This window comes from Phascolarctos cinereus, unplaced genomic scaffold (assembly GCF_003287225.1).
Source record: "Phascolarctos cinereus isolate Bilbo 61053 unplaced genomic scaffold, phaCin_HiC Scaffold_2;HRSCAF=192, whole genome shotgun sequence".
Lineage (NCBI taxonomy): Eukaryota > Metazoa > Chordata > Mammalia > Diprotodontia > Phascolarctidae > Phascolarctos > Phascolarctos cinereus.
The window spans coordinates 373,431,192-373,449,218 of NW_027555625.1; the positions used below are offsets into that span (position 1 = coordinate 373,431,192).

Sequence of the window (18,027 nt, forward strand, 5' to 3'; positions counted from 1 at the left end):
AACTAGGATTCCAAAACAAGTCTTCTGACTCTCAAGCCCATTACTTTTCCCCTTAAAATCAATTTTTTTCTTTCTGTTGTTCTAATTTTCCATAGCCATATCAATTTTCCATATTCATAATTTAAATTGATAACATCTTTGCATAATGAAATAAGCTCTTACTATTTAAATCTGGTTCATACTACTTTTCAAAGAAAGCATAAAAATACAATGGCTTACAGTGGTATGGATAGACTCTTGTTTCTCAGTGGTCATGCCTGAAAAGATCAAGGTCTGGCAGGTCCTATTATATAATGGAACCGTTTCTATTATAATCCTGGGAGTAGACCAAATGGCTATTGTCCTAGGAGCAAACCTAGTTAAATTTCCAGAGCTCATAATCATTGGCCTCAGAGTAATGAACTTTTGTGCCGCAGCAATTCTTAAATGTCACATACAAGGTAATAGAAGAGTTTCCATCTGCACCAGTGTAAGGTGTACACTTACTCATAAAACAACAGACAATTGAAATATTGATATGAAGAAAGCAGCCAGGAATACATTTCTTACCCCGAAGTGTGGTTCTATGTTGCCATGAAGAATGAATTGTAGAAAATAAAAATTCAGAGAATTAGTTAAGGACAACTTCTTACTTACTCTTTCGCCCACATGATGTCGCTGTCTGCCACGAGATGTTATCCAAGCAAGCACAAAGGCGAGTTCTTTTTCTCCCTGGCCCTTGAAATGCTCTGGGGTTTGTTAGTGGATGATGCCCAATCATGGCGGATGCATCAGAATCCAATTTAAACAAGCAGTAGAAGAAGACAACAATTATTTTTATTCCGTGATTCAATGATTGGAATATTTCTCCAAATATTTGCAATGGTGTTCAGCGAGAGAAAAGGCCTGGGAACCCGGCAGCTGCTCCTTTCTTTCATTCTCCACACAGCCTGGAAGGTGGGAAGCGGCCAGATCCATTACTCGGTGCCGGAAGAAGCGAAACACGGTACGTTCGTGGGGCGAATTGCTCAGGATCTAGGTCTAGAGGTAGGGGAGCTGGTGTCTCGGCTGTTCCAGGTGGTGTCCAAGGGCTCCAGGGACTATCTGGAGGTAAATGCGCAGAATGGCATTTTGTTTGTGAATTCACGGATCGACCGTGAGGAGCTGTGCGGTCGCAGCCCTGTTTGTAGTATCCACCTGGAGGTGATCGTGGAGAAACCACTGCAGGTTTTCCATGTGGAGGTGGAGATCAAGGACATTAATGACAACCCTCCGGTGTTCTCTGTAAGACAAAAGAATCTGAGTATTGCAGAATCGAGGTTAGTTGAGTCTCAGTTTCCGCTAGAGGGCGCGTCAGATGCAGATATCGGAGCGAACGCTCTCTTGACTTACAGGCTCAGTCCGAATGAGTATTTCACTCTCGATATAAAAAACGAGGAGGAAATTAAACTTGTATTAAAAAAACAACTAGACCGAGAAGAAACTCCCAAACTTCACTTATTGCTTACAGTCACTGATGGGGGCAAACCAGAGCTTACTGGAACAGTTCAGCTGCTGATCACGGTGCTGGATGTTAATGATAATGCCCCCGAATTCGGCAAAACAGTCTATAAAGTGAAACTACTGGAAAATACATCTAATGGAGCGCCAGTAATTCAACTAAATGCTACAGATTCAGATGAAGGATCAAACAGTCAAATTACTTACTCATTCACAAGTGATATTTCTCCAGATGTAGAGGCCAAGTTTCATATAGACCCAATCAGTGGAGTTATAAAAGTAAAGGGACATGTTGATTTCGAGGAAATCAAATTATATAAAATTCAGGTAGAAGCTACTGACAAGGGGACTCCCCAGTTGGCTGGTCATTGCAAGGTCATGGTGGAAATTCTGGACACCAATGATAATACCCCTGAAGTGCTGGTGAAATCGTTGTCGCTGCCAGTAAGAGAAGACGCCCCTCCAGGCACAGTCATTGCTCTCATCAGCGTGTCCGACAGGGACTCAGGAGCCAATGGACAGGTGACTTGCTCTTTGTTTCCCCAGACACCGTTCTCGTTGGTATCCACCTTCAAGAATTACTACTCTCTCGTTTTGGAAGGTCCTATAGACCGCGAAAGCGTGCCGGCCTATGAGCTAGCGGTAACTGCTCGGGATGGCGGGACGCCAGCGCTGTGGACCACTGCCAGGTTGTCGGTGGGCATTGGCGACGTGAACGACAACGCGCCTGCCTTTGAGCAGCCGATGTACACAGTGTTTGTGAAGGAGAACAATCCGCCGGGCTGTCACATCTTCACAGTATCTGCCTCAGACCCGGATGCGCAAGAGAACGCGCTTGTGTCTTATTCCTTGGTAGAGCGGCGAGTAGGGGAGCGTCCGCTGTCTAGTTACGTGTCTGTGCACTCGGAGAGTGGGAAAGTGTACGCCTTACAGCCCCTGGACCACGAGGAGCTGGAGCTGCTGCAGTTTCAAGTAAGCGCTCGCGACGCAGGCTTCCCTCCTCTGGGCAGCAACGTGAGCCTGCAGGTGTTCGTGCTGGACGAGAACGACAACACACCAGCGGTACTGCCTTCTTATGCGGGTTCTGGAGCAGGTAGGGGCCCAGTGAACGAAGTGATATCACAGTCCGTGGCTGTGGGTCATGTGGTGGCGAAGATCCGCGCTGTGGATGCAGATTCAGGCTACAATGCATGGCTGTCTTATGAGCTCTTGCCCAAGAAGGGCGTTGGGCGCAGCCCTTTCCGCGTGGGTCTGTACACTGGCGAAATCAGCACCACTCGAGATCTGGAGGAGTCGGACCCAAGAAAGCAGACATTGCTGGTTCTGGTGAAAGACCACGGTGAACCTATGTTGTCTGTCACAGCTACTGTAATGTTGTCGATAGTGGAAAGTGGATTATCTCCGAAGACCTTTTCTGGAGCGTCCAGGTCTGCTGCTTCTGCAGGCTCCGGGAAGGAGACAGTTCTGGTAGATGTGAACGTATATCTGATTATTGCTATCTGTTCGGTATCCAGCCTGTTAGTGCTCAGCCTGCTGCTATACGTATCGCTGCGGTGCGCAGCACCCCAAAGGGGTGAGTACTGGAATGGAAAACCTAGGCTGGTGTGCTCTAGTGGGATGGAGAGCTGGTCACATTCCCAGCAGCGGAGACAGAAAGGTTTTTCCGGAGAAGGGGCGGCCAAGAACGATCTTATGGCTTTTAGCCCCAACTTTCCTCCTTGTCCTGGCTTTGTGAATAAAGGGGAACAGAAGGAAGCAACTGCAAATTCCTCTGACCAGGTGAGTTATTTGAAATATTTTATCTGTCATAAGAGTAGCTTGGATCATGTGTACCTTTATTTTCCCCTGTATTTTTAATTTTTCTTCTTCTCCCTATTTTGTTTTAGGTTTTTGTAGAGCTTAAATAGTTGGATTTTAGATTTAGTTGGTATTGTTAATTATATGAAATTTATCATAATTTAAATTTGTCTTTATTTCACATTTGTTATGGTCCCAGAATGTTGTCAATGTATTTTCAACACAATTTGTACATTCCCCCTGGCTTTCCACTCCTCCACCCTCAATTTCAGTAGCTCCTTGAACATATTTGTAACCTGAATGGTAATGTGAATCCCTTAAACATGTACTTCATTTTACAAAATTTTATTTGGACAGGGCCTCACAGACTATGTAATCCAATGTGCAGGAAGACAAAAACCCTTTCTATGATATCCCTGAGAAGTGGCTATTTAGCTTAATGTGAGGGGAAAGGATGTTTCAGTACATTTCAAGACAATCCATTTCATTTCTGGATAACTCTAATTATTAGGAAGTTTCCACTTATTTTCTGCAATTTCCACTTATTACTCTCAGGCTTGCTATCTGAAATTAAGCACAAGTCTCATTTGGTTTCCACATGCACTCTTTAAATATCATTTATACTGTCCGCCATAAACAGCTCCTTCAGGATAAGCATTCCCAATTCCATCAAATCATCTCCAGTCCTTTAACTATGCTAGTCACCATCAAATTTCTCAGTTCAATTTCATAAGAAGGCTCAAAAATCTAGCTAGTAAGAAGTAATTACAAAATATTTATACTGAATACAATGAGTCTATCATTCCTTAAAATAAAAACATTGTGTGTGTGTGTGTGTGTGTGTGTGTGTGTGCATGTGCGCGCGCGCGCAAGCGTATGGTGACACATATTTTGGAATAATAACACTCTTTTGAGGATAAGTATATAGCAAAGAAAACAACTCATATAAAGACTTTTGCAAACCTTGAAGTGCTCTACAAATGAATGCTGTTGTTATAGGTAGTATGTTTTGTGACTGTTAAAAGAACTCCTATCCTCTAGCTACTGTTTGTTATTTATAATTAGAAACTCTACAACATTACTGTTATCTAGAAGCCAGTCAGTAAGCTAGCATTTATTAAGTGTCTACTTATTATGCCAGGCATTGTGCTAAGAGCTAAGTGTACCAAGAAAGGCAAAAAAAAAAAGTCTCTGCTCTTTAGGCACTCACAGTTCCTTTCCAGTACTTCCAGCAAGATGGAAGAAACCCTCATTCATTCTTCAGTCAAATATTCACTGAAACATCAAAATCTTCAGATATCTTTTTTATGGACTATTATTCTATTTAGCATTATGTAATGTGGTAATAACTAGACAGCCAACTATGGAGTCTGGAAGACATGAATTCATTCAATATCTCTGATATACATTGGGCTGTATCATCACTGTGTGCTCTTGGGTGACTCTATAAGTTTATAAATAACATATGAAATGCTGATGTGAATCATAAGGTGGAGGACATCCCCACACTGGGTAATGTCCAGCATCAGTGAAATCACTTCAATAACTCCACTTGACTAGAGGTTACATAGACTTCATTCAGAAAAATAATTACTTCATTTTCACAATAGGATTGGGTATTTTAAAATTTTGGACTTTTTTTGTTTGATTTGACCCAAGGAAGCTTAATTTAAAAGTGGAACAAATGAAATATTTCTTTCATGTTTAGGAAAGCTCTGAAACTTCTGATAGATTTGGGTTCTTCTTAACATGGTAATATTAACTAGCTTTGCTAACAGTTAATATGTCTGGCACATTAAATACAACTGATTTGGGTTCATTGTGATTCCATTCAAGATAATAAATATAGCTACAATCTTGCAAAATTAGAGGAAGTTGGTCTCAAGCTTTCTTTTAAGATGATACATATGGCTACAATCTTGCAAAATTAGTCAAAGGGTAGGGGTCAAACTGACCTGTTCGACTAAGGCTTTGTTTTTTTTTTTTTTTAAATCCAACAAATATTTATTGATGCTTACTATGTGTTGCTGTGTTGTTGGGAAGGTGGAGGCGTTGAAAATATAAAAAAGACAAAGTCACAGGTCTCCTAAAGCTTACGATCTAGCAAGTTCTTTTTAAAAAAGAATGTGGAAGAGAATTTCTGAGACTTTTTTTTTCCAAAAGAAAATAAGAGAATCTTAATAATAAGTATATAATTGCCAGAAGAAAGTAATCCATTTAAATACATACTCGATTTTCATTAAAAAGCAATGTGAAAGGACTATTACTCTGTCCTAGCCATCGTACCACAATTCAGAAATATCCTACTAATGAATAAAATCAAAACATTCAAAGAAAGAGGAACTGAGAGGTTCAAGACGATACGGAGATATAAAAAGCTAGAAAAAATACATAATGATGTGACTCAATAGACTTACCCAAATCACCACATGGTGACGCTGTCGGCTCAAATAAAACAAATCCTAAAGGCATGAAATCACTGCTCTTCTCCCAGTTTTAAAGATACTGCATCCAGACTTCGCCAGCATCCATGTTTTTAAACCCATACCACAGGAAACTAGCAGACACTGGATTTCTCTCTCAAAGAATCTTGTTTCATTATAAACTGCAAATCACGGAGGAGAGAATTAGATACATTTCGTGTTTACAATGGGATTTTCCGAGCGAGGCGGTCTGAAATTCCAGCAGCTTCTGCTCTCATTTCTGCTCCACACGTCCTGGGAGGTAGGGAGCGGCCAGGTCCATTACTCGGTGCCGGAAGAAGCGAAACACGGTACGTTCGTGGGGCGAATCGCTCAGGACCTGGGTCTGGAGGTCGGGGAGCTGGTGTCGAGGCTGTTCCGGGTGGTGTCCAAGGGCCGCAGGGACTACTTGGAAGTAAATGCGCAGAATGGCATTTTATTTGTGAATTCGCGGATCGACCGGGAGGAGCTGTGTGGTCGCAGCCCTGTTTGTAGCATCCACCTGGAGGTGATTGTGGAGAAGCCGCTGCAGGTTTTCCATGTGGAGGTGGAGATCAAGGATATTAATGATAATGCGCCTATGTTTCCTGCTACAGAACAAAGGCTGTTCATTTTTGAATCTAAACAGCCAGACTCCCGATTTCCGCTAGAGGGCGCGTCAGATGCAGATATCGGAGTGAACTCTCTCTTGACCTACGGACTCAGCCCTAATGAATATTTTATTTTGGAAATGCAAACGAGTAGTGAGCAAAGCAAAGCTTTGTCACTTTTATTAAGAAAATCTTTGGATAGAGAAGATACTTCTGAGATTAATCTGTTACTGACCGCCACTGACGGGGGCAAACCTGAGCTCACCGGCACAGTCCAACTAAAGATCTCGGTGTTAGATGTCAATGATAATGATCCTGAGTTTGATCAGTCAGAGTACAAGGTGAAATTATTGGAAAATGTTGCAAACGGCACATTTATAGTAAAGGTCAATGCCACAGATCGGGATGAAGGAATAAATAAAGTTTTACAATACTCATTGCGTGCGATAAAACCCAAGAGAAATGACTTGTTCAGATTAGATGAAGATACAGGAGAAATTTGGATAAATGGAAACTTGGATTTTGAGGAAAATAAATTCTATGAACTCCACGTAGAGGCGACTGATAAGGGAAACCCTCCTATGGTGGGTCATTGCAGGGTTTTGGTGGAGGTTCTGGACATCAACGACAACACTCCAGAGGTGGCCGTGACGTCACTATCATTGCCAGTTCGTGAGGATGCCCCATCAGGCACAGTCATCGCCCTCATCAGCGTGTCTGACCGTGATTCAGGAGCCAACGGGCAGGTGACTTGCTCGCTGTCTCCCCCGGGACCCTTCACACTGGTGTCCACCTTCAGAAATTACTATTCTTTAGTGCTGGATGGCACAGTGGACCGCGAGAGCGTGCCAGCCTATCAACTAGTGGTGACTGCGAGGGATGGGGGGACTCCAGCTCTGCGGGCCACCGCCAGAATTTCTGTGGGCATTGGCGACGTAAATGACAATGCGCCTACCTTCGAGCAGCCTGTGTACACCGTGTTCGTGAAAGAGAACAACCCACCCGGGCATCATATTTTCACAGTGACCGCAACAGATCCAGATGCGCAGGAGAACGCTCTGGTGTCTTACTCGCTGGTGGAGCGGCGGGTTGGAGAGCGTCCTCTGTCGAGTTACGTGTCTGTGCACTCAGAGAGCGGGAAAGTGTACGCTTTGCAGCCCCTAGACCACGAGGAGCTTGAGCTTCTGCAGTTCCAGGTGAGTGCCAGAGACGCGGGCTTCCCTCCTCTGGGCAGCAACGTGAGTCTGCAGGTGTTCGTGCTTGACGAGAACGACAACGCACCGGTTGTGCTGCCCCCTCACGCAGGCGTTAGCCCAGTGACCGAGCTGGTGTCACAGTCGGTGGCTGTGGGACATGTAGTGGCGAAGATCCGGGCTGTGGATGCGGATTCTGGCTATAATGCCTGGCTGTCTTATGAGCTGCTGCCGGAGGTGGGCGCTGGGCGCAGCCCTTTTCGTGTGGGTCTGTACACTGGAGAGATCAGCACAACGCGGGCCCTGGAGGAGTCAGATGGGCGGAGACAGATGCTGCTAGTACTAGTAAAGGACCACGGGGAGCCCATGCTGTCTGCCACAGCTACGGTGAGTGTGTCACTTTTGGAGAATGGTCAGGCCCTTCAGACGTCTTCCGGACTGGCCAAGCAGCCACCAGCTTCGTCCATTGTTAAGGGAACAGCCCTGGTGAATGTGAACGTGTATTTGATCATAGCCATCTGTTCTGTGTCCAGTTTGTTGGTGCTGAGCCTGCTGCTATATGTGGCTCTGCGCTGCTCTACACCCTCGCACGGCATCTACGGGCCTGGGAAGCCCACTCTAGTGTGTTCTAAAGAGGCTGGGAGCTGGTCGTATTCCCAGCAGCGGAGGCAGGTTTGCTCTGGAGAAGGAACGGTCAAGAATGACCTCATGGCCTTCAGCCCCAACCTTCCTCCATGTCCAGTATCCTCAGATAGAGAACAGCAGGAGGCCAAGAAGGATCCTTTGGGCAAGGTGAGTCTTATATTCCAGCAAGATTATAGCAGATTGACTTTTATAGTTTTAAATTCCTCCTCCTCCTCCTTCTTGTTCTTCTTGTTCTCCTTGTTCTTCTCATCCTGTGTCATTCATGTACATATCTTCACATAAATGTTCCTTAAAGAATCTACTGAACTGCTATAGCCCCTTTTCTAGGGTAAGCATTCTATGGGTTCTTGTGCAGAACTTGGAAACTCTACTTCATATTCATATCACCTTTTCTGATCATACTTTACTTGCATGATATATTTTATGCCATTTCTGGCATTCATATTATTGCTCATAAAATACTGCAGCCTACTTGTACCTACCAGGTGTCTCTCTCTCCATTGCCCGTTGTGTCTTTTGTAATTTTGATTCTTTGGAGATTGTGGTGTTCCATGATTTGCAGCCATATGGCATCACTAGAAGAATATTCTTTTTTAAAAATGGCATTTTTTTAAGGGAATGCTTGCTATTTTTGAAAATGTCATGTAATTTCCTCAGTGGAATCCAGTCCAATGTCTTCCTCGTTTTCAAAGCTGGATCTAGTTTAGTGTCCATGTGCAGTCTCAATCTAAACTATTTGTAATGATGGAGTAGCTGAAAGGAATTTTCATAAAGCACTGTGTTGTTTTGGTACCTGGAAACCCTAGTACCATTTTTTTTCCTGGAAAAAGTATACGATTTTTGAAGATATTGAAATCATTTCATCATAGCAATTGACATTTAATAACCGAATGCTGGGTTGCTGTAGTCATTTTTTTTTTTGAGGATGATACTCCAGTGCCTGTCATTACCAAATTAGTATTAAAACACGAGAAACTTTGGCAAATTAGGGGAATAATATTAAGTCTGTAGTTTCCAGTGAGACAGTCTAGAAATGTTCATTTGGATGAATGGATGCCATTTTTATTGGAGAAAGAAAGAGTTCCTTGTGACCTTAAAAGGATAATGTTAAGGATTTGTATGTGCTTTTATTCTACTTTGTATAGCCAATCACACTTGAAAAGTTTGGATAACTTAAAAGTACTCATTTTTGAATCATTTAAAAGTTAGAATCTTATTTAGTGCCACTCTTGATAGTTATATTCACAGCCCATGTATGCCATTCAAATCTTCCTGCTTGCTTTTCACTCCTTAAAGTTTAGTGATTTGAGCTTTACTTCATAAACTTGGCATTTCCTTTTGGTGCTTGAGTTTGTTTTACAGTGTAATGATTTCTTGGTCATAGATGATGTCTGTGTAAAGCATCTATTTCTATGACATTGTCTTAGCCATGAAGATTGCAATTTAATTTTTTTGATTGAAAAAGGAAGTACAGTAAAACTTTATTTACACTAAAATATATGTTAAAAAGAAACAATTTTCTCAACTTTGACATTTTATTCAGAATTTAATAACTTCTGATAGTAGTTTATTTTTTTTAAAAAATAAACTGTCAAACAGTTTATATTTCACCTGAATTTCTAGTTACTTGATCTTAAGGAGATTTTTTGTTGTTGTTCAGAATTTACATCATAACTAGATTACTGCCTGGAGTTACATAGACTCAAATAGGAAATAAATACATCTTTGAAAATAATTTTCAGTTTGATAAAAGTTTCATTCATAATTTCTTTTAAGATCTCTTATCAAAATACAGAACCCATGAATTACCTGCTTACAGGTGTAAAATAACCGAAAGTAATTGAAGTGGAGAATTCTGCATGATTTCCTTTTCTCCTCTCAGTTGCAGATGCTATTTTGTTCTTTCTTTTCCTTTGAGAGTGATCTTGAAGAAGGCAAAGCAAGGAAGGTTTTTGGAACGATCTTTGCTTTGTCATCCTAAGCCTAGGTCTCCTCTGAAGAAAGTATATAGGAAGCACATAACCAGGCTGCATGGAATAACTGCTTAGCACCTTCAGTGACTTTATTAATGGTTAATAAGTACCTGACTGTTAAATTGTCCTCTAAGGTGGCCATTTGACAATCAACAGAAACTCCAAAGAAAGGATTTACTGTGATATTGCATTTCAAAACCTTAAACAAAGAGATATTTTAAGACTTCAGCCTAAGACAATGTGTTTGAAGACACACTACTCCCACTGAATCTCAGCTTCCAGTAAATAAATCTGTTGGAGAAATCAACTTTGAACAAAGGGAACACTTTCATATCAAGTTGACATATCTAAGTAACAAAGAATACAAGTGGATTCACTGTCTACATGACAGCAAGGGAATGTTTATCAATTTTATATCTAGGAAAAAAGATTTCTGGGTTTCAGTAAAATTTTTTAAAAAAAATTAAATGAACTGCTAGGTTCTCGTTTAATAAAATATTTTTAAACTGAGGATAATATTGAATCATTTTTATCCAGAAGTCATTGTCAATAGTCTTCAATAACAAATCAACTATTGAATTTTCTTCCCTATTTTTGTACAATAATTCACATTAAAATCTTGTAATAATAGATTTGGAGGTGGAAGGGACCTTCAAGGTCATCTAATCTAAAACTCTCATTTTACATATGAAGTCATTCCACTGAGTGACCTGCTCAAGGTCAAATAGGCAGCACCAGCAGTGCAACAGTTCCAAAGCAATCTTCTCCGCTTGTGCCACTCTGCCTTAAGGTATTTTGAATTTGTTAGTAATTGATTGGTACTTTGAAAGTTATCAATGAATTTCAAGCGAAAGAAGTTAACAGAGCATTTAGACAGAGAAAATAAAATTTATATTTCACTTGAATTAAGAAAATGCTATGACTGAATGGAATCTATATTTAAATTGTTTAGAAGGAAAGATAAAAGTAGTGAGACATAGATATTAAGGTGAAAAGCATAAACCCCACCAAAAAAAGAAAATAATTCTTTTAAAAAAACTTACAGAAATGGGCACATGGTGTCGCTGTCCACCCAAAAGGTGAGGGAAACGAAAAATCCTACTCCATTCTTGTATACTGCTACCAGTCATAGGAGGACAGGAGCCATTTTGGTGGAGGATGCTTGATAGTTTAATGACAACATATTTACGGAAACAGATAAATTTTGGATAAGCAGACTCCAAGCAATTGTTCTGCTTACTCCGCTAATAATCCAGCAGCGTGGGCTATGGGGATTTCCCAAAGGGGCGGTCTGGGAGCGCGGCAGCTGCTGTTCTCGCTTCTGCTCCACACAGCCTGGGAGGTGGGGAGCGGGCAGATCCATTACTCGGTGCAGGAGGAAGCGAAACACGGTACGTTCGTGGGGCGCATCGCTCAGGACCTAGGTCTGGAGGTCGAGGAGCTGGTGACGAGGCTGTTCCGGGTGGTGTCCAAGGGCCGCAGGGACTACCTGGAGGTAAATGTGCAGAACGGCATTTTGTTTGTGAATTCGCGGATCGACCGGGAGGAGCTGTGCGGTCGCAGCCCTGTGTGTAGCATCCACCTGGAGGTGATTGTGGAGAAGCCGCTGCAGGTTTTCCACGTAGAGGTGGAGATCAAGGATATTAATGACAACCCGCCTGTGTTCCCGGAAAAACAACAAAACGTGTTTATTTCAGAATCTAGACTCCTAGACTCGCATTTTCCACTAGAGGGCGCGTCGGATGCGGATATTGGTGCAAACTCTCTCCTGAAGTACCAGCTTAGTCACAATGATTATCTTACTCTGGAAATGATAACTAAAAATGACAAAAGAATAGTGCCTGAACTAGTATTACATAACTTGTTGGACAGGGAGGAAACTCCAGAAATCAGTTTGTTACTGACAGCCACTGATGGGGGAAAGCCTGAGCTCACCGGAACAGTTGAGCTACTTATTACGGTCTTGGATGTGAATGATAACCCTCCTAAATTTGATAAATCTGAATATAAAGTTAAACTCTTTGAAAACTCACCAAATGGGACACTAATGATTAAACTTAACGCTTCAGATGCCGACAAAGGAATCAATGGAGAGATTTCTTATGCAATAAAAAGGATTTCACCAGAAAGTGAAAAATGTGTATTTATTATGAACTCAGTTACTGGAGACATCCTAATTCATGGGGAACTCGATTTCGAAGACAATAGTGTCTATGAAATACAGGTAACAGCCACTGACAGAGGAGCTCCTCCCATGGTTGGTCATTGCACAATCTTGTTGGAAGTCGTGGACATCAATGATAATGCCCCTGAGGTGTCCGTGACCTCCCTGTCACTGCCAGTCCTAGAGAATACCCCACCAGGCACAGTCATCGCCCTCATTAGTGTGTCCGACAGAGATTCTGGCGCCAATGGGCAGGTGACTTGCTCGCTGTCGCCCCCCGGGCCCTTCACGCTGGTGTCCACTTTCAGGAATTACTACTCGCTGGTGCTGGACAGTTCTGTAGACCGTGAGAGTGTGCCGGCTTATGAGCTGGTGGTGACTGCGAGGGATGGGGGGACGCCAGTGTTTTGGGCCACAGCCAGAGTGTCTGTGGGCATCGGAGATGTAAACGACAATGCACCTTCCTTCGAGCAGCCTGTGTACACCGTGTTTGTGAAAGAGAACAACCCCCCAGGGCATCACATCTTCACAGTTACCGCATCAGATCCAGATGCGCAGGAGAACGCGCTGGTGTCTTACTCGCTGGTGGAGCGGCGGGTTGGAGAGCGTCCGCTGTCGAGTTACGTGTCTGTGCACTCAGAGAGCGGGAAAGTGTACGCTTTGCAGCCCCTAGACCACGAGGAGCTTGAGCTGCTGCAGTTTCAGGTGAGCGCCCGGGATTCTGGCTTCCCTCCTTTGAGTAGCAACGTGAGTCTGCAGGTGTTCGTGCTCGACGAGAACGACAACGCGCCGACTGTGCTGCCACCTCACTCTGGCGATAGCCCAGTGACCGAGCTGGTGTCACAGTCGGCGGCTGTGGGACATGTAGTGGCGAAGATCCGGGCTGTGGATGCGGATTCTGGCTATAATGCCTGGCTGTCTTATGAGCTGCTTCCGGAGGTGGTCACTGGGCACAGCCCTTTCCGCGTGGGTCTGTACACTGGAGAGATCAGCACGACCCGAACTCTGGAGGAGTCAGATGGCCCTCGGAAGGTGCTACTTGTCTTAGTAAAGGACCATGGAAAGCCTGCCTTGTCTGCGACAGCCACAGTCAGCATTTCCCTTGTGGAGAATGGACTGTTAGTGAAGGCCTTGTCTTTCAATGCTGCAGCAGCAGCAGCTGCTGGGCCGGCATCTGAGGCACGGGTTAGAAAGGAGGCAGCCCTGGTCGATGTGAATGTGTATTTGATCATAGCTATCTGCTCGGTGTCTAGTTTGTTGGTGCTGAGCCTGCTGCTGTATGTTGCTCTTCGGCGTCCGGCACCCCCACAGGGTGTATACGGACCTGGGAAGCCCACACTGGCATGCTCTAGTGAGGTGGAGAGCTGGTCTTATTCCCAGCAGCGACGGCAGAAAGTTTGCTCTGGAGAGGCCTCGGCCAAAACTGATCTCATGGCCTTCAGCCCTAACCTTCCCCAGGCAAATGAGGAGAGTCAGAATCCCTGTCTAATTGTGAGTTACTTGTTCAATTGTGTATTTTTTAAATCAAAATTTAAAATTTGGGATTAGGTTTTTTTTTATGCTGATGATTAACTTCGAATATATTCCATTCTTAAATAGAGGTAACGGGTCCATAATGGTTGAACAAGGTCTTTATATTCGATGAACTTCCAGGTCCAAACCTATCATTAGAACACCTAAAATGATGAAGGCTTTTAAACTTCTAGCTTTACATTTAATCTTTGCTTTTTATTTTGTATTAATTTGTACTCTCTGTATCTCTGTGTTCTCAAATGTGGCATTTCTCAGTTGGTTAGTCATAGGTTCAAATGATTTTGAAGAAACATGTATTTTTTTTAAGCTATAAAGGGGTTTTTTTTGGTTGATGACTCCTATTGTGCCCTCAGTGATATTTTAGAGACGTTAAGATCCCAGTATATACTCACCAATGCAGGCAACTGTATGTCCCTAGGTATTACATAAGGTAATTGATACTAATATTTTTCCATTTATGATTCAAGAGAAACAGAGGAAGGCCCTCAGCAGGTTGGGTGGGGCTTCTACCTCCAGTTTATTGAAGGGCATAGACAAAAGTCACACAGAATAGGCAAACGAATAGATTAACAAATGATATCTAGAGAAAGAATCTCAACATCATGACATCACAGACCATTGGCCTATTGTAGGAATTCAATTAATAAAGCACTGACTAGATGAATACAAAAGATAAAATTGGAAACATTACTGTACCTCTGGGCTATGATATATTAGATTATGCCCAATCCCTAAATCATACCCTAGGAGGAAATTAGGCTCTTAGTTCGGATCATCAGCCTTTCAGGATATCCAGTACAAGCTATCATGTATACACCCCTACCACTGGCCATTAAATGGTACCCCCAAAATTTTAGAGAATGTGCCTCCCTAAGCATCTAATTCATAAGGAGAATTCTCATCCTATATAAAGTGAATAAAATAATGAAATTTTAGAATATCAAAGAGAGGATCCAATAAATTAGCCCCATGCATACATTTAGAAGGAAATAATTCCTATAATATTATCTAAGATATGAAGACAAAATGCTTTAAAATTCAGGAAGATGTAGGAAAACAGGAGAATCTTGAAATGCCTCTATCAGTGACTAAATTCATTTAGTAATAGGAAAGTGAATACTTGAGGGAGCTGCCATTTGCCTAGCGTGTTGGGAATCTTTACTAAGGTAAACCACAGCCCCGTCTGTGACTTATATTTGTAAGTTCTAGAACGTTTTCTGAAATACATACAGGGTAAGTGACTCATCCAGAGTCAAATAACAAGTAAATATAAGAGACATGATTCGAACCCACATTTTGACTCCAAGCCTAGCATTCCATCCATTCCCTTTCTCTGTCTTCATACGAGGCATATTCAATTAAAATTGCTTAGGGAATATTTAGATAACAATTTTCTTTAAAAGGTTGGCTGAATGCATGTATGTTGATAGAAACTTGGAGGGAGTGATAGAAAATTTGAGACATCATGTGAGTAAAAACTGATAAACTGAAATATAAATAGTTGCAAAGCAAGTTTAACTGGTTGTGGTGATATTTAATGTTCATTCTAAATTATTTTAAAAAAAACCAAAAAGAAAGATAAAAAAGATCACTGACATTTGAGATTTTCTTTTAAGAAGTTAATGAGAATTTTTGGTAGCTGATGCTTTGAGGGTGGGGGGTGGTAAAGGGGAGGAATTTGAATAACTTTTGTATATCCAGTACCCAATGCCAGAAGAAAATCCAGCTATGCTATTCTGATTCAGTGCACTAAAGACTGCTGTGGTCATTTCAGACTACGGACATAGGGACCACCATTTCTTATTGAATACTCTGGCTATATCTTGAAAATTGCCTAAACTCCAGAAAGCTGAGTTTCAGAGATGACTTTACTATTTGAAAAATAACAAGTAAAGAGTAAGTTAAAATTGTATATAACTTATTCTAGGGATTCTAACCAGGACTATAAAATACAGAACATAAATAATTAGAATATGATGGAAGAAATAATTCTACCCCTCGTGCTTGTGAAGAAGAAATGCCAAATTGCTTCTATTTTTTATGAAAAACTTGGAGTAAAAGTGCTATGAATTAGGCACCAAACTTGTTTCTTCATTTTATATCATCATTTTGAGCAAGACATTTTGGACAAGGATGTTGAGCAATGCTAAGGACTGACTGTAATGGATGGAGATAAAGAGACTGTGCACATAAGATTATTAATCATTCTGGAGTTCAGTTTCTGCTTTTCTGATTTAGAACAGCATTCTCTTTGGAAGTATCTTTCTTATTTTTTTTTACTTCCCACTGACTATTTTGTCTGGAGGTAGGGTAGTCTATTGCAGCATCCATTCTCAGGCTTTACAACTGTCAGGAGAGGGGCAGAACTTTAGAGATGAACCTAGCTGTAATCTCTTGTAGAGCTAAGGGGTTCTGTAGTGTGGCTTCTGGGCCTGGAAGTCATTGCAATTGGACTAAAATTGGACCAGAACCTCACTAGGCCACTTTCCTCCCCTGTCTCTCATTAACTTGGAACAGTGCTCTTTTTTGGGGGAGTCTTTGATGGACAAGAACAGAAGAAAGAGCAGGATGTAAGGGGAAAACCATCTTTTTTTCCTTTCCACATCTCCCCATCTTCCTCCATTAAGTATGTTTGACCCAACATTCTCTAGGTTCTAAAATTTGTAAATCAGATTCCATTTTGATGTTTATGAGATCTTGAAGCAAATGCCCAGTGAACAGTTAAGCCTCTGGAGAATAATACAAATTTTCTCAAATCAGAGGGATCCTTTGGTATAGTTACATTAATGATTGTATTTTATTCATTGCAAACCTAGAGTTCCGAAAGTATTAATATTCCTTTAAAAAGGGTTGGAATTGTTCCTGGGAGAAAATATATTTCACACATCGGCAAAAGCATCATCCCATATATATTGCTCTGGACTTTTTCTTTTTGCAGGTAGAAGTTGCTAGTTGTTTCCTCTTTTGGGAACAAAGTAGAGATGGTTCTCTTTGAAATACTTCTTTGGGATTTTCAGATCTCTCCTACTACTTTGCATTACTTTTGTTTGCCACATTCTATTTCACACCATAGCTCTTTGTATACTAGTCTTAAGTATCAGTTTAATTAAATTCAATGTCTATCATGTGCCCAATGTAGGCAATGAGAATAATCGGGTGTTTTAGTGGATCTGTGTCCTAATGGATATGAGTCCTATATTGCAACTTTCAACATAGATCTTCTCTAAGATTATAGAAAAGACTGGAATTGTCCTTAGCAGTCATCTACTTCAATTCATCTATTATTATTATTTTTTACAAATAAAACAATTGTGACCCAGAGGGTTGACAGATTTTCCCAAGGTCCCTCAGATAGTAAATAGTAGAGCCAGATTAACAACATAGGTCCTCTGAATCCAAATACAATACTCTTTCTACTGCTCTATTGTCCTTGTGTCTTCATAACTCACCAATAAGGTTTTACTCAATGTGCTGGGGATCTTCCTTTAGATCTGTCAGTAATTCAAAAGGACTGGTTCAGTATTCATGCTGAGATGAAAAAACAAGTTGCTTGTCTTTAAGGAACTTTAAGTCTACTGGTACAAAATAAGTATGGAACAAATAAATATGGTGCAAGAGTAAAACTGCTGGTAGGGGGAAAAGGACTATATAGCATGTAATTAATAAATATTTGCAAAGTGGAATTGTGATGAATGCTATCCAGCAGCAGTATGTGTAGGGCAAAGGAAGAATGGCAGTTCCTAGAAGAGTGAAGATGAGTTCATCAAAATTTTGAAACTTCCTTTCTAGGGATGTTCTGCAGGTACAAAAGTTAAATGATAGAAGATCCACAACTGCTTTACCAATGATCTTGATTCATCTTCCCTGGGGAGAGTTGTGCATTCCTAATACTTACATATAAAATGGAATCTGGCTACTTAAGCAGGCAAATGCCAAGTGTATGTGGGTGTATTGCTGTGGTTTCTCACCACCTACAAAAATATGTAATGACAGATGAGACCTCCTTGTTATAAGTCACTTTTCTTGAAGGAATGACACAATTAGGCTTAAATGTCCAGATTATATATTCTTTTCTGAATGAGACTATTCAATGTTCAGAATTTAATTTGGGGATGTCCTTTTTACTCATAATCATGATGACAGCCAAGTGAACTGGAATGAGTTTGAAAATATTTAAGCACTGAGATTTGA

At 41.5% G+C, this 18,027-nt stretch overlaps 3 protein-coding genes across 3 annotated transcripts; all 3 read left to right on the forward strand.

Moving 5' to 3' along the window:
• The first annotated feature begins 678 nt into the window (after positions 1 to 678).
• On the forward strand, positions 679 to 3,386 carry LOC110220811 (protocadherin alpha-3-like). The gene is made up of 2 exons (XM_078149195.1): positions 679 to 3,258; positions 3,366 to 3,386. The coding sequence occupies exons 1-2, from the start codon at positions 832 to 834 to the stop codon at positions 3,384 to 3,386; spliced, it is 2,448 nt and encodes an 815-aa protein (XP_078005321.1). The 5' UTR covers positions 679 to 831.
• A 2,171-nt stretch (positions 3,387 to 5,557) lies between these two features.
• On the forward strand, positions 5,558 to 8,448 carry LOC110220826 (protocadherin alpha-11-like). The gene has a single exon (XM_021005012.2). The coding sequence runs from the start codon at positions 5,926 to 5,928 to the stop codon at positions 8,446 to 8,448; it is 2,523 nt and encodes an 840-aa protein (XP_020860671.2). The 5' UTR covers positions 5,558 to 5,925.
• Positions 8,449 to 11,285: 2,837 nt separating this feature from the next.
• On the forward strand, positions 11,286 to 14,162 carry LOC110220825 (protocadherin alpha-12-like). Its single transcript, XM_021005011.2, has one exon. The coding sequence runs from the start codon at positions 11,407 to 11,409 to the stop codon at positions 13,849 to 13,851; it is 2,445 nt and encodes an 814-aa protein (XP_020860670.2). The 5' UTR covers positions 11,286 to 11,406; the 3' UTR covers positions 13,852 to 14,162.
• Positions 14,163 to 18,027: the final 3,865 nt, after the last annotated feature.

Coding starts and splice junctions, on each gene's coding strand:
- LOC110220811 (XM_078149195.1), top strand. CDS start 832: ATGATTGGAATATTTCTCCAAATATTTGCAATGGTGTTCAGCGAGAGA. Junction 3,259..3,365: donor CTGCAAATTCCTCTGACCAG/GTGAGTTATTTG, acceptor ATTTTGTTTTAG/GTTTTTGTAGAGCTTAAATA.
- LOC110220826 (XM_021005012.2), top strand. CDS start 5,926: ATGGGATTTTCCGAGCGAGGCGGTCTGAAATTCCAGCAGCTTCTGCTC.
- LOC110220825 (XM_021005011.2), top strand. CDS start 11,407: ATGGGGATTTCCCAAAGGGGCGGTCTGGGAGCGCGGCAGCTGCTGTTC.